This window comes from Benincasa hispida, chromosome 4, assembly GCF_009727055.1.
Source record: "Benincasa hispida cultivar B227 chromosome 4, ASM972705v1, whole genome shotgun sequence".
Taxonomy (NCBI): domain Eukaryota; kingdom Viridiplantae; phylum Streptophyta; class Magnoliopsida; order Cucurbitales; family Cucurbitaceae; genus Benincasa; species Benincasa hispida.
The window spans coordinates 2,504,601-2,521,479 of record NC_052352.1 but is presented as its reverse complement, the minus strand read 5'-3'; the positions used below and the strand labels follow the sequence as shown (position 1 = coordinate 2,521,479).

Here is a 16,879-nt window from a genome sequence, read left to right as displayed (position 1 = left end):
GTATCAACTTGGAGTTCATAAACATATTAATTTAAATCCTAAACTTTCATAACTTTATTTAAGTAAAATATAATAGATGATTTAAATTGATATAATTATTAATTTGAGATTTAAGTTGATACATTTATGAAAATTTATGATTTAAATTGATGTAATTATTAGTTTAGTGTTTAAATTGATACAGTCCAAAATTCAAAAGTGTAAATTGATACTTATTTATTTTTACAAAATAGTTTGTTTTAATAGTAGATCGTGAACCCTTTTCAATTATTTTGTTAGTTAAAATATCATTTTCAACCCCTCTAAATTTCTTTCTATTCTATTTATTTTAAATACTTATCTTTAGAATTGTATTATTAACCCGTCGTAGATTTAGTACATATAATTATGGGGTGTTTGGATTGACTAGAGAATAAAGTAATTTTTAAAAAGATCATTTTTATTTAAATTCTAAAATAAATTTTGAAAATGTTTTAAAAGTTATTTCAAGTAATACACTTTTTTTTAAATGATTTATTTTTAAAATTAAATATTTGAAAAGTTAATCCAAATATATGGTTAGTTTATTATTAATATTTTCAAAACAAATTAATTTGTACAAGCATTTTTTTTTAATTTTAGAAATATATTTTTCAAGGTTATTTTCTTTCAAAAAATATTATTAATATTACTTAATCAATTTTTTTTAAAAAATGACTTTTATAAATTATGTTTAAAATTTATGAAAAATCTAATTATTAAATTAAAGTTTTATTGAAAATATAGAGAGTAAATTTGGATTATTGAAAATTTCAAACCACAAGATGTAGACTAAAATCAAGGTATATAAAGAGCAAAATTTTATTTTGGTATTTTTTTTTTTTAAAAAAAAATCCTACTTTGATCATAAATTTACATTTTAGTCTAAACATTCAAAATAACTATTTTAATCCTTAAATTAAAGAAAAAAACAATTATTTTTTCACCAGTTTTCATAATTACTATTTTAGTCTTTGAAAAATCATTTTGGTTATCATTATAGTACTCTTTAATTAAAAAAAAAAAAAATAGAATTACCAAATACTCTTATTGTCTATGTGGTTTAAATACATGCCCATATTAACACGAAGCCATGCTATCAATTTAAAACTAATGCATTTATTTCAATTACATTTATCAAACTCTCTTTTATTTATTATTATTATTATTATTGTGTTCTATAATTATACACGTACCTACTAAAAGTCTAAAACTAATTAAAATTGAAGAATTTAATAAACATGTGAACGTATATAAATATGTAGCTCAACAAAACTTTCCTTTTTCCAATGAAACCTATATATTTGAAACTATTTAGCCATATTTCAAATAGGCCGGTGAAGAGAGTGGAAAAAGAGGAAGGAAAAAATAAAAAATAAAAAATCAATTTGATAATGTGCTTTTTCAATTTAGTCGGTGTAATTTTAAAGGTTATTTTCAAATAAAAAAAATGAATCAACTTATTTATAAATATAACAAGACGTGACTGATCATGATAGACTGTGATAGACTACTATAATCTATAACTTAGTGATAGAAGTCTATAATAGTCTATTACGGTAAACATTGAAAATGTTTTTAATAGTTTTACCATTTAAAATAATTACCATAATTTTAAATATCCAAATCTAATCTTCATATTTTTAATAAATCTTAAATTTAACTAGATTGTTCTTTGGATTTTTTCAAATATAGAAAAATGAATAAAAATATTTATAAAATATATCAAAATTTCGTAATCGATAAATGATAGACAATGATATATGTTGATAAACTTCTAGCATTATCCATAAGTGACATTGATATACACTTATTTATAAGTATCTGAAATTTTGTTATATTACTTAAATATTTTAAGCAACTTTGTCATTTAAAATAATTTCCCTCATTTATTTATTATACATTTTAAAAACATATTTTATACATGATATTGTTAATACTATTTAAATAATTTCGATAACATTAACTGTGAGTAAATAAAACTAAAATAACGAGACAAGAATGATTTTTAATTTTAAAAAAATATTAAACCAATTAAATAATAAGATTTCAGAAACAAAATAGGCAGTTTGATTCAGATCGGATTCGAGCCACGTGTCGGATCTTTAAATAGCATTTCAAAATCGACGCCCCTAAAGTTTTCACCTTCAAACCCCCAACTCCTTCCCCGTTTTTCTATAATCATTTTTTCCCTCGTTTTTCTCTGCTCCGCCCTTTGCCGTTGGCTGTGTCGGAGACCACCGGAGGACCGCCGTCTCTGCCTCTTAACACACGCCGCCTCCCCCATTCCGCTTTACGCCATCGTGTTTCTCCGGTGTTAGCCAACGGCTTGTATTCTCAATATCCTCTCAACGCCCTCCATTTTTTGATTTCCGATTATATTAACTCAATTCGCTCTCTACGATTGCTGAATTTCTTCATTTGCATTTTGGTTGATTCATCTTCATTTTTTTTTCGTTTCTGGGATTGGTGTTTAGTTTTTGTTCGGCAATAATGAACGGTCATGATACGGAGCCGTTGGTGTACGTTCACGGCGACCTCGATTTGAAGATCATTGAGGCGCGCCGTTTGCCTAATATGGATTTGCTATCGGAACGTATTAGGCGGTTTTTTACTGTTTTTAGTTCTTGTCAGAAACCGTTTTCCAAGAAGAAGGATAAGGAGGATCACCAGCACCACCGGAAGATTATTACTAGTGATCCTTACGTCACCGTCTGTCTTGCTGGAGCGACGGTTGCTCGGACACGAGTTATTTCGAACTCGCAGAACCCTATCTGGAATGAGCACTTCAAAATCCCTCTTGCTCATCCGGTCTCGCAGGTGGAGTTTCATGTCAAGGATAACGATGTGTTTGGTGCGGATTTGATTGGTATTGCAACAGTCCCTGCGCGCAGAGTTCTTTCTGGCGAAACCATAGATGATTGGTTTCCGATTATCGGTTCATTTGGGAAACCGCCGAAGCCGGATTCGGCTGTGCGTTTGGAAATGAAATTCACAAAGTGCGAGGACAATCCTCTGTACCGTTATGGCATTGCGGCCGATCCCGAACATTTTGGCGTTCGGAATTGCTATTTTCCGATACGGCATGGGGGTTCAATAACGCTTTATCAGGACGCACACATTCCTGATTCCATGTTGGAGAAGATTGAATTGGAAAATGGATTGTATCAGCATGAGAATTGCTGGGAGGATATATGCCATGCAATTTTGGAGGCTCACCATTTAGTATACATCGCCGGTTGGTCCATATATCATAAGGTGAAGCTGGTGAGAGAGCCTTCAAAGCCGTTGCCTAATGGTGGGAATTTGAACTTGGGAGAGTTGCTCAAGTACAAGTCACAAGAAGGGGTGCGAGTCTTGTTATTGGTTTGGGATGACAAGACTTCCCACAGCAAATTCTTCATTAATACGGTGCGCGTTCTATTAAATCCATGCCTTTTTTTTTCCTCTTATTTTGGTGGCATTGTTCAAAATGAAGGAACTCTGCTTTGCGAGATGCCATCCTTCTGTTTTCTCTGTTATGTATGAGCGTAGTTAGTATCATCTCCAAGTCAATCTGGGCTACGCATGAGATGCAATTATGGAACTTAGGTGTGCGTGCATGCGTATGTTTTTTTGAGAATGCAACGGAAAACTGGGCGAGACCAGTACATTTTAGGTGGGTTTGTGCTCTGTATGGCATCTGGCTTGTGAAATTTCTCAAATTTGCCAGTTTATAAGTAAGACACTAGTCACAAATTCCAATCATGTTCCCTTGTAACATTTATTGGACAGTAAAAAACGAGATTCATGTTATTAATTTTAGTCCTAGAAGTTGTGCATGCAGTTCTAATGTTTCAGGTATTAACTGATGTCTCGGTTAGCACATTCCTTACTATCAGGGATCCCGATAAAGAGTTTGTGGCTAATGCTGATGGTAGCTAATATGAATCTTTTATGTAGAACTAAAGATGAATAACAGCTGTGTTCTTTAACAACAAAGGAAAAATAATCCATGAAGAAATTCCTTGGTGGTAAAGGACGAATATCAGTCATATGTGAAGAAGCTCAGCGTCTTCTAGTTTCTTGTATTTCCCTTTTGTGGATTATTTGACATCATCATACCATGTTAATGCCTTGTAAGATGGTTGTTCTGATGGTTTTTAAATTTGAATTTTAATTGCAGACAGGAGTGATGCAAACTCATGATGAGGAGACCCGGAAGTTTTTCAAGCACTCTTCTGTGTCATGTGTGCTGTCACCCCGATATGCCAGCAGTAAGCTTAGCATTTTTAAGCAACAGGCACGCTTTATACCATGGTTCAGTTACATGTTGGTCTTCACCAATTTCCCCCCGCTTTGAATCATATTAAATTGTTGTCCTATGGTAGTCTCACTTTGTTTAATGTAAAAATCATTGAATTTCTTGAGGAAAATGATTCATTAGTTGTAGTTCACTCTCCCTCTTGCCAGTTGCACCATTTAGATTTAAAATTTTAGTAATACCCCTCTTAATGGATTTATTTGGAAGGTTGATAAAATAAATATCTGATGCAGATTTTGATTATTTGTTTTAACTTACTGCTTTGAGGAATGTACTCTTGGGTCACATCACAATAGTGAGGACTTTGTGGTATGCTCATACTTAACCTAGTTTCTCCTTTCGTGCAATGTCTGGCTGAGAAAGTAAGCTTTTCTATCTCACTGAAGAAAGAGAATCGTCATAAGAGCTTGGTGACACAATTTGTAGATCTTTCAGGAGGCATTATATAATGATGAAAACACCATTTATGAGTTATGTATTTTCACTTGCCTTGGAATATCGAGTAGTTTTATATCAACCTATTGAGTGCATTTTCGATAGAGAAGGGTTGCCATGCTTTCTTGTGAACTTAGGTTGACTTGGGTGTGGGTTGGATCATTTCAGGGAGGTGGGGGATCCCTGAAGTAGTTTTAATCCTTACCTTGTGAATTCATCGATTTTTCTCCTCCCTCCATGCCATATCCCCTCCTACTTTTTACCGCTTTGACTTTGTTATGTTATCAACTCAGGGGTGGGGTGGATTGGATGATGGGAGTGGGACACACTGATCTTTTTTGCCTTCCCCATGCCATATCCCTTCTCTATACATTTCCTGCCTCAATTTGAAATCTAGTCATTATAACTGGTGGACTTTCTTCTGTCCACTATTATTTATTTAATTATTATTATTATTCTTTTGGGGGGTGGGGGGTAAATCTCTTCTCTATTGACTTGGATCTTTGAAATTTTATGGGGGAAAAGTTTCTGGAGATGATGTACATTATTATGAGCAATGCACTGAACTTCTTTATCTCATTCTTCAGGTTGTTGGAACGCTTTTCACCCATCACCAGAAGTGCGTGATTGTGGATACACAAGCATCTGGAAATTACCGGAAGATAAGTTCTTTTATTGGAGGACTTGACCTTTGTGATGGCCGTTACGATACTCCCGAGCATCGGTTGCTAAAAGATCTTGACACTGTATTTGATAATGATTATCATAATCCAACTTTTTCTGTGAGTGCCTGCTGTAATTAGAGCATTTGTTAGTTTAGTCCTCAAGTTGTGCAACCTACGAAAAGTAATTGATGCTCTTGCAGACTTAACTAATTTCTCTTGTAAATCATCTGACAGGGAGGTACTAAGGGTCCTCGGCAGCCATGGCATGATTTACATTGCAAAATTGAAGGGCCTGCGGCATATGATGTGCTTACTAACTTTGAACAACGATGGCGGAAAGCCACAAAATGGTCTGAATTAGGTCAGCGGTTCAAAAGAGTATCACATTGGCATGAAGATGCTTTAATAAAGTTGGAACGCATATCTTGGATACTTAGTCCATCTCAGTCAGTCCCCAATGATGATCCTATGTTATGGGTTTCCAAGGAAAATGATCCTGACCATTGGCATGTTCAGGTTGATGATTGTAAATTCTGACGTGGATCTTATGCAACTTCTGGATTTTAATAATAATGACCGGGTGAACAATTCTTCATTTGATAGGTTTTCCGATCCATAGATTCAGGATCTTTGAAAGGATTTCCCAAAGATGTTTTTCAAGCTGAGTTGCAGGTCTGCTGTTTTCTTGTTTGAGTAAATTAACAAATGTATTTTTCACATTGATTGCTCTAGAGTACTCGACTGCCTTTACTTCTGAATTATGTCTAAATTGTTTGTGCTGTATATTTTCGTTTTGGTTATTAATCGTGATGTTCTCTCTTTGCAGAATCTGGTTTGTGCAAAAAATTTGGTTATTGACAAGAGTATTCAAACAGCATATATTCAAGCAATAAGATCTGCCCAACACTTCATATACATTGAGAATCAGTATTTTCTTGGATCATCGTTTGCCTGGCCTTCGTACAAAGAAGCAGGTTTTACTACCACCAATAAAGCATATACTTTAGTTTGGGTAACGTGTCTTAGTCTGACATATACATTGATACTTTTGACACTTTGACGCATAGTGGATTTTAAAACTAGTGTGTGCGATCTTTTATTTTTATGATCGTCAGAAACACTTTCTTTCGAACATGGATATGCAGAAGTATATAAGAGAATAAAATGTTAATGAGCAAAAACTTGGTAGTTAAGTGACATAATTATTTGTTGAATTATTTTTCTTACTCGATGAAACTCTTTCTGACAGAGTTTGCATTGATTTTCAAGGGGTCTAAATAACTTTTTTCCTTTTTCCTTTTCATTAAATTATCTGGGATGCAGGTGCTGATAATCTTATTCCTATGGAGTTGGCGTTGAAGATTGCTAGTAAGATAAGAGCCAATGAGAGGTTTGCTGTCTACATTGTGATACCAATGTGGCCTGAAGGGGCTCCCACTTCTGTTTCTGTGCAAGAAATCCTGTTTTGGCAGGTAATGAGGTTAGATGTCATTGTTTTGTATTATAATCTTGCAATAGTCGTACCCTTTTGTAAGAAGCGAATAGATTTGTGAATTTTGAGGACACCTTCATGCTGTTGAATTTTTGGTTGCCTCGAGTTTGCTCATCTAGTATAAAAAGTAAACTTCAACAAGCTGGTTTGACCTCCTTAAATTTGAAATTACTGTCATATTTCCAGGGTCAGACAATCCAAATGATGTATGAAGTCATTGGACGAGAGTTGAAATACAAGAATCTTGAGAACGCTCATCCCTCAGACTACTTAAACTTTTACTGTCTTGGCAATAGGGAACCACACGAGGACTTAACATGTTCCTCTGGTCATTGTTCCAAGAGCGAAGACATGGTAATCACGTGTTCTGAAACTTCTGTGTTTTTCATATGAGTACATAGAGATGAACTTAGAAACTCATTCATTTCTATGCTGGCTAAGTTAACCAAACATGTCGAGTTGGCATATTAAACAAATGCTTCTCTGATTTCATAAATGGTCAAATGGTCTAGCCTCGGCCTAATTGGCGTGCCATGCTGCAGGGAATATAAATTTTAGTTCTACAGTCACTGCAAACTAGTTTATTGTGTCCTGAGAACATATAATTCTCAATTTTCAGGTTTCAGACTCGCAAAAGTTCCGTAGATTCATGATATATGTGCATGCGAAAGGAATGATTGTTGACGATGAGTATGTAATAGTAGGGTCAGCAAATATAAATCAAAGATCAATGGCTGGTTCAAGGGACACTGAGATTGCCATGGGTGCATATCAACCCACTTACACATGGGGTAAGAAGAAACAACATCCACGAGGCCAGGTTTGCTCACAACTCTGTCTGAAAATTCAATGGATAAAGACCATCCCAAGTATTTCGAATGACATTTAACTAAATTGATGTCTATGTCACAGATTTATGGCTATAGAATGTCGCTCTGGGCTGAACATTTGGGAAACATAGACGATTGCTTCAAGGAGCCAGAAAGTTTGACTTGTGTGAACGCAGTCAACAAGATAGCTGAAGATAACTGGAAGAAATACACAGCAACAGAATATACGCCATTGCAAGGGCACCTCCTTAAGTACCCGATCGAGGTCAGCAAAAGTGGGAAGATAGGTCCGTTAACTGGACACGAGACCTTCCCTGACTTTGGTGGTAAGGTCCTTGGAGCTCGATCTAACCTCCCTGATGCTCTTACTACATAAGCTTTTACTCTTCTCGTGGCTTCTTATCAATTTGACTTCTATTTTGAGTTCAATTCTCTTCACTTTCAAGCATGGGAAAGAGAGGCGTATTTGTTCAAGGATGGAGCAGAAACAAAGCCCTAGTAAATTCTTCAACCAATTCTCATAACTTCTCTTTGTTATTAACATTGTTTATAACCATCAAAGGGTCAATTATTCACTTCCCTGATTTGTTTAATTGTATTCAAAGGTATCCCTACGTTCATTCCTTCATAACCTTGGGGGAAAATGTATCTAATTTTATTTATTTTAAGCTATACTCTTTTTAGGGTCTGTTTGGGGTTTTGTTAAAAAATATAATATTTTTTCAAACTATTGACAAAAATAGGGTATATGAGAAAGTATTTTTAAAAATAGGTGGATCTTGAAACTTTTGACAAAAGTAGGGTAGTGAAATGGTGTACGGGGTAATTGCCATGTGGCAAAATCGTGTACGGGGTACACGATTACCGTTTAATTCAGTCAGTACCACGTCAACTGACTTAGTTGACCGGTCACATGGAAACACGTGGACCGGGTCCACGGTTGTCATAATTGTGGTCTCAGTCCACGCTTTTTTTTTAAATAGTTTGACTAATTATTATTTTTTAATTGGAGATGTACAACAATATTAAAACTTTAGGAACGGGTCCACAAATTCCTTCATTATTAAACATAATTATATATTTAATTTACAATTAAAAATATAATTATTTTGCATTCATATTAAAAAAAAAATGTCATGATATTAAAGAAGATTTACAATTAGTTTTTTAATTTACAATTTGAAAATGAAAGTTTACATGAAATTTAAAAACGACCCTCTGGCCCTTACTCCTCATGGGGTTGTCTTCGTGTCCCTCTAAATTAGGTTCTGTTGTCATTTACGATGAATACGTCGTCTTGTTTGTTGAATAATACCTTCTATGTTGACCAATGTTTGGGGTAAGTTGTGTTGGACTGAATATTGTTGTACATAAAATTATTCTGTACAATGAAAAAAATAAATATTAAACAATATTCATATCATATATATAGAAAATGTCTGATTTTAAATCTCTTACCATGCAGTAATAGTAAGTGCCGTCAAGATAAATCGTCTCGTGATTGAATTGTACCCGAAAAAGTAGTCATCTGATACAGTTGACCCATTTGTTAATTCTCTTTGTGCACAACGATCATGTCGTCCATGCTAGTAAGAATATATTCCGTGTGGATTCGATGCCAGTTTACCTCTCAAATCAATATGGTGTAGTGCTAAGAGTATATAGGACAACGAAGGTATTGTTTGTCGCAGACCGACTGTCTCAACACTATCTAGATGATGTTACTCTACTATATGGAAGCATATAAGATGGCTAACGGTCAACTAGATGTTTCACCATCACGACAGTAATTAGGTAGAGATGACCAAATCTGTTGTGTATGGCGTCCAAATAATTTGATTAAAAAAAAAAAAAAAGATAAGTGTACATCCAAAATGTTTTAAATATTCATTTATATATATATATATTTGTTACCTGATTATGGATTAGTTTGTCAAATATTTTTCAGTACACTAGCAACATATTCACTGACTGTTCAGAGGCAGCTAATACATCACTCCATCTAAAATTATAAAAAATACAATTAATTTATATTCTTACATAAAATGATAATGAAATAAATATATAAATGAAATAATACCGTGGACGATGATCTGGAGTTTGTAACTGGATTTGTGGTGCTATAATTGGAAATCTATCATAAACACATGTAGTAGTATCAGTGGCCCTGCTATTTCCAATGCTTGTGCATTGGTAGCCCGACAAAGTTCTCTATACAACCATGCAAAACATGTACCACCCCACGAGTATGTACATTCGAAATCAGACAGTAGTGGGAGGAACATGAGATGCACTAGAGTATTTAACTTGTCAGTGAACAAAAATCCTCTAATAAGTTGTATGATGTATGCTCGTGCATACCTACGTCTGCTGATGTTGTCGGCATCGGGAGGTAATTCTGGAAACTGGGACGCCAACTAGGGGATACTCAATCTTGATCCTTTCAGATCATCTGGTAGAACGTCTAAGAGATTTTCACAAACGTTCTTCTAGTCATATTGTAGTAAACCTGTCAATGGTTGCCCATCCATTCGTAACCTAAACTGTATGGCTACATCCTGCAGCGTGATTGTACATTCCCCACAAGGCAGGTGAAATGTATGGGTTTCAGATCTCTAACGCTCAACTAAAGCAGTAATAAGGTGCCAATCAAGTTGTGGATAAAACCGATTTGTGCAACCCCAAGAAAACCTGCCTGTTCAACGTAGGGAATAATGCGGTGATCAAAAGGGATAGTATATTATGCAGACGCCTCCCTTCTCCGATAACTCAAAACTACTGTGGAAGAACTATCCCATACTGATTGTGAACGATGCTTATTTTGTTGATATAATTGTATAGAATTAGAAGGACCAGACTCCATTACCTAAGAAGTTCAAATTACATTACATAATAAAATCCATCTCATAAAAGATACATAAAAAGTACATAAAAAGATACAATTACATAAAAAATATAAGTACGTAAAAGATACAATCACATGAAAAATATAAGTACATAAAAAATACGATTACATAAAAAATACAAGTAAAAAAAAAAGATACACCTAATGACTCGAAGACAAAGCACCTAATGTACGTTGTGGACAAGTACGTCTGTTATATCATTCTCTCTTGAAAATTGTACGTCGAACTTTTTGGCCTGCCTCTCTCCAATCCATTTCATATTTTTTGGCCGATCCTGTTCTCTTAATAAGTCCGCATTTGGACGAACTTCTGTAAATGATAATTCTAGTCAATAATCTGGGTATTCTATTGGATGGAAGCGGCCTTCATAACGTCGCTTGAAATTGGACAATTTGTAGCATTCATCAATAAGTGGTATGTATATCATACGCATGTAATTACAAACTGCAATTACAAAAGAGCATGGAATCTTGAATGACTGCCACTTATTACAAGAACATGTTCCTTCTTTCAAGCTCAAAACTTGGGTATGTTGTCCTTTATAGAGGAAATCATACTCATGCCAATTTGTACTTCAAAAGTTTGACTTTCCCTGTCAATAGATGTCATCATATGCACAGATGCTCGTTTTTCCCACCTCTTAAGTTTTCTTGGGGCATTTTCTGTATACATGTCCCCACGATCGAGTGTTTCACTGATTTCTTGTCTTCGACATTCAAAATACAGTATTGTGTGATAAAATATTAGCCTAACCAAAGAAATAATGGTAACATTTTAGCACTTTTGAAAACACCATTCATGCATTCAGATGCATTGCTTGTCATCCACATATAGCGATACCCACCGTCATGTGATTGGGTCCATTTTTCCAAGTTAATATCTGAAAAATATTCAAGGCATTCAGGGTGCAATTGTTTCAATTCTTTCATGCACCGAATGAACTTGCGCCTTTGGTGTTGATTTTCTGCCTTAAATACCAAATCTTTTAGTTGCTTTAATTTATATTTCGTATTGAAATTGTTGGCAACATGGCGAAGACAATATCGATGGTACGCTCTAGATTCACTCCAATCAATTTTCTCATTATTAATTGCAGTAAGAATGCCCTTATGTCTTTCAGAAATCAAGCAAATACTATATATTTGGGTAACATATTCACACAATGCCTACAAAAAACATGAACAACTGGATGAATTTTCACCTTCAACAATAGCAAAAGCAAGGGGAATTATATACCCGTTTGCATCAATACATAAGGCGGTCAATAATTTTCCCTTATACTTTCCGTAGAGATGAGTTCCATCGATATGGATTAATGACCTACAATGTTTGAACTCTTCTCTTGTAGGACCAAAAAACTCGACCAAAAATAGTCATACCTGGCACATCAAAGGGAAGGAAAAACCAATATGTTCATGTTCCTAGATTGTAATGAACAAGAGCACTCAACCAATACGAAAGCTTTGAATATGATTTCTCCCAATCACCAAACACAACAATCAAACGCTTTTCTCTTGGCTTGCCACACCCGTCTATAATTAACATCATATCCATATTGTTTTTTTAATTGCTTCTTGGAGTAGGGCCACAGGTACTCCAGAATCAACTATAACCAAATTTTGGATTTCAATACTCATAAAATTTAAACCAAGCTGTGAATGATCCTGTGTCAATTCTGAAAACAAACATGAGTGTTCCCCTTGAAGTTTGTTGATTTCAAACATCCCATGAGTTTTACGCCGACATGCCCGTAACCGCACAATCATCACTCCATGATTTACATCTAACATACCAAAGATCTTGATTTGATTCCACTACAATAATTTTGTAGTGTTCTGTCACACAATATTTTTTTACAGCAAGCTGTAAATCTTCTTTAGTATTAAACAATTCTTTTTGTATTAAACTACAATTATCTACACCTATATTCCTTTCTTCCAAAGTAGACCCTAGTTCACATGTTGAATTTGTAATTCCGACGATACCAACTCAAGATCATGTTCGTTTCCAAATAATTCATCAACTTCTCATTTCCAAGTTCAAGAATAACTAAATCTCGACATATTTATATACATTTAAATCAGCAAAAATCTAAGATTCATAAACTATACATTTAAATCAGCCAAAATCTAAAATCCATAAACTATTCATTTAAATCAGCCAAAATAAAAACAAAATAATATATCCATGAATCATACATTAATTCAACCCAAATGCAAACAAAATAATATATATATCAACCAATCTTCATTTTTATAAACATATACATATATTTCTAGATTCAATCCAACAAATAAATCATGGATCCATAAATTACATATTAAGTTCAGCTAAAATGCAAACAAAATGATATATATGTGAAGATTATATATTGGAAAACAACGTAGGAAATTTTTTTACCACAATCAAAGAGAGGCAGAAGCTTTTGGACGAACGATTGGACGATTTATCAAGTACACGATTTAAAAACCTATTTTCTTTAATCCTTTCAATCCTACCTATTTTTGTCAACATATATTAAAATAACATTATTTAAAAAAATTCTCTGTTTGGAAATGATTTATTAGATGCTTGAGAACTTTTTTTTATTATATTTTGTTTGCATTTTGAAACTTTTTTGTTTTTGTTTGAAAAACTTGGACGTTGAACGTTGTCCAATGCAGTAAACCAGGTTGTCCAAGGCCGTAAACCAAGATTGTTGCTGGCTAGTTGAGAAGTCTGATCAGATGATTAGAATCAGTCTGGGTATGTACAACGTTGGAGGTCCTAATCTCTCTCCATTCTTCGCAACTTCTTACTTAATGCTCATAAATATTATTTAAACATTTCATTATCCAAAACCTTTTACTTTGCTTCTTCTTTTCAATTTCCTCTTTTGATGCAACTGGACAATTAAGATCAAAGGGAAGGATTTGAAACAATTTTCTACATCCATTTCTATTATGAGACTTTTCGAAATCATTAATCATGTATCTACGAATTTTAACACAGTCTAAATTATTTAAAAAATATAGGATTTCGATTTTGAATTAAACAGTAAAGCCATTTTCTATAGGTGATCTCAATTCAAAATTTTGGTCGGTCACTATTTTGGCATGTTGGTTGGTAATATTTTACTTTACTTTCATCTTGCTCAACTTAATGCTGGATCAAATTTCATCCTTTAATAAATTTAAAACATTAACATAATCTTAATAGCAGATACTAAAATAAAAAAATAGAAAGATTAAATCATTACAAATTAAAATATATCTAAATGGTAAACGGTTACAAATGGACAAGTTGTATAGCAAGATTAAGTCGTTGCGGACAAAAGTTCACTTAACCTATTTAGTTTTTTCTACCATTTAAAATGCTACTTACCTCTATTAAAATAGTTAGATCAACATTTTTTTTCTGTTTTTTCCACGAGAAAAAGTAACATCATTATAATCTAGAAATTGACTACAACCTTCTTATCACCCACACCCATGACATAACGACATAAAGATTCAATGCAATACGGCGCCGTTTCCCTGTTCGGAGTACACAATATAAGTCTCAATCGCCGCCGTGTTAAACCCATTGAAGTTGGATCCCGCTGCCGCCGTGTAAGCTCCCATCTTCGGAAAAACCAGCCAATCTCCCACCTCCAACTCCGGCAGCTGCTGTCCGGTCAAAACAGTGTCCAAAGCGTCGCACGTGGGGCCGAACACGGTGGACTCGTACATTCTCCCTCCGCCGCACGTGGGATTTTTCCAGTTCGATTTCATTGCCAACGGCCTGCAAGTCACCGTCGCATGATCATATAGTATACAGTTCATTGACCCATAAATCCCGTCGTTAATCCAATACTCCCTTAGATCTCCCCTCACTCGTTTTCCGATGATGCTCACGGCCAGAGTGAACGCCGATTCCGCAAAAAATCGCCCTGGTTCAGCCATGAGAGTGACATTCAGTTCCGCCGGAAAATACTCTTTGAGGGCCGAATTTACTGTCACAGCTGCTTCTTCGAATTGGGGTCCGGCGGTGAATCCGCCGCCTATGTTAAGCACATTCATTGGCGGCAGACCAAGTCGGACCGCTGTCTCGAAAACACCTCTCGCAGCGGAGATGGCGGCTGAATAAGCCCCTGTTTCAGTAGCCCCACTTCCAATGTGAAATGACACGCCAACGACGGGGAGTTCAGCCGATTTAGCAGCTTCAAGAAGAGGGATAATTTCTTCCGGTAGCGCGCCGTATTTGTTTCCCAATGGGCACCGAGCGCCGCCGTCGTCGGATGGTTTGATCCGAATCAACAAAGCAGATTTCGGGTGGCAGCGACGAATCTTCTCGATCTCGTCGACAGAATCAAAAGTTGTGAGGTTAACACCGACGGCGGCGGCAAATTCGATGTGGGATTCGGGTTTGCAAGGATTGGCAAAGACGACTCGGTCAGGGGAGACGCCGAGGGCTAAAACAGATTGGATTTCGGCCCGACTGGCGCAGTCGAAATTGGAGCCAAGGGCGGCCATGGCGGCGAGGAGGGCCGGGTTGGGGTTGCATTTAACGGCATAGAAAGGGCGGACGGTGGGAAGGGACTGAGACCAGTGGTCGAAGAGGGTGGCGACGACGGCCAAGTCGAAGACGTAGAAAGGTTCATTGGGACTTTTGAGAGCATTGGATTGGAGGAAATGGAGGAGGCCATGTTGGGAAATGGGAGTGATGGATTTAGGGTTTAGGCCTGGTGCGTTTTGGAGAAGGTGGAGCTTCTTTTTTGGGTTCGCCGGAGCGGCGAGAAGCTGGTCGACGGCCATGGCGCCGGGGGAAGAAGCAGAGTCTGGGACTTTGAAACAGAGGAGGGAAGAAGGAAATATATATAAATAAGGAATTTTGAATGAGTTTCAAAATTGTCGGCTTATTTTATTATTTTTTTTAAGAGATATTGGAATTAACGGTGAGGTTGATAATATGAACATTATGTCATTTGAGTTATGCTTTTGTTGATAATTATAGACTTATTTTTTTGAGAAAGTTTGATTCAAATAAAACTTGCCTCCCACGTTGACTAATTTTTACCAATTCTTACCCTTCAAACCCAATTACTCCATGATCAAACCCTAATCCATAGTCCTAGGGGCATTTGGGACAAAAAGTGGGTTATGAATTGTGATAAGTTGTGAACTCCTCGGCCATCCTAAGGGTGTGATAGATCAAAAAATCGAACTGACCAACTAGTCGATTGATTGGAAAAGAAGAGAGGTTGGTTGGTGTTGGTTTGGAAAAATTCCAAACAAAAAAGATTAAAAAAAAATTAGAGAATAAAACTAACCAAATCGATCAGTCGACTGACTTTTACTCCTCGACGGTCGATGTCAGGTTGAACATTTACTAAATTGACCATAGTCGATCACCGAACTGTGTTCACCCGTAGACCACTCTAATAAAGCATAAAAATAAATTTTTTTAAAAAAAATTTAAAATTGTGAGTCCGTGAACTCCTAATTCAAATTAAGAATTAGTACATAATTTCACTTCTCTCTCACCCTTGGATCAAACATCTATTTTTCTATCCTATTAATCTACTTTGATTAGTAAGATTATTTTGTTAGGTTAAATTATAAGTAAATGTATCCAAATTCAATTTCATGTCAAATAGTTCAATGATTCAAGTTATAATTTACTCTACATGTTACTTCTATTAAGTAAATGGCAAGTTTAGTTTCTAAATGTTTATATGTCTATTTTGTCTCTAAACTTTAAAAAATATCTTATATGTCATTGAATTTTTATGTGTTTCTACTGAGTTTTTGAACCTTAAAGTCTCTAAACTTTCGATTTTGCCCACATCTATAAATTTTCAATTTGGTGTCTAATAATTTTTTGACCTATTCGATATAATTTTCTTTTAAATTTACGTTTCTACTAAACACAAAAGTTTATTATATGAACGAGAAATCAAATTGAAAGCTCAAGATTTATTAGACACCAAATTAAAAGTTCAGGGATCCATTATACACACTTTAAAATTCAGAGAACTTTATGCACAAACTTTAAAATTTGGTGTATGTTTCGTAGACAATTTGAAAAAATATGAGATTATGAAAAGAGAGTTATATTTCATGTTTTAAAATATTTGTTTGGTAGCAGATTTAGAAATTGATCCTAATTTTAATTATTATTCAAAATGTGTTTGTTATAATATATTTATAAATCGTAAAACTAATCATAGTAGGTTGAATATAAATTAACTATTATCAATTAAGTTATGA

The 16,879-nt window shown here is 34.9% G+C and overlaps 2 protein-coding genes across 3 annotated transcripts; one reads left to right on the top strand and one right to left on the bottom strand.

Annotated features, from left to right (window-relative positions):
• The first annotated feature begins 2,169 nt into the window (after window positions 1–2,169).
• Window positions 2,170–9,567, top strand: LOC120075163 (phospholipase D delta-like). 2 transcript variants are annotated; one of them, XR_005481203.1, is made up of 11 exons: window positions 2,170–3,429; window positions 4,184–4,300; window positions 5,344–5,538; window positions 5,656–5,937; window positions 6,025–6,093; window positions 6,248–6,395; window positions 6,745–6,893; window positions 7,100–7,267; window positions 7,533–7,733; window positions 7,826–8,241; window positions 9,209–9,567. XR_005481203.1 is itself a non-coding variant. In XM_039028345.1 (10 exons), exons 1-10 carry the CDS (start codon window positions 2,512–2,514, stop codon window positions 8,117–8,119), a joined length of 2,541 nt encoding a protein of 846 aa, XP_038884273.1. In that variant the 5' UTR covers window positions 2,170–2,511; the 3' UTR covers window positions 8,120–8,456. The 2 variants fall into 2 exon arrangements, 1 of the variants encoding a protein (XP_038884273.1); XM_039028345.1 differs by lacking the exon at window positions 9,209–9,567 and having other exon boundaries at window positions 7,826–8,456.
• A 4,306-nt stretch (window positions 9,568–13,873) lies between these two features.
• On the bottom strand, window positions 13,874–15,480 carry LOC120076195 (ornithine decarboxylase-like). Its single transcript, XM_039029960.1, has one exon. The coding sequence runs from the start codon at window positions 15,422–15,424 to the stop codon at window positions 14,141–14,143; it is 1,284 nt and encodes a 427-aa protein (XP_038885888.1). The 5' UTR covers window positions 15,425–15,480; the 3' UTR covers window positions 13,874–14,140.
• Window positions 15,481–16,879: the final 1,399 nt, after the last annotated feature.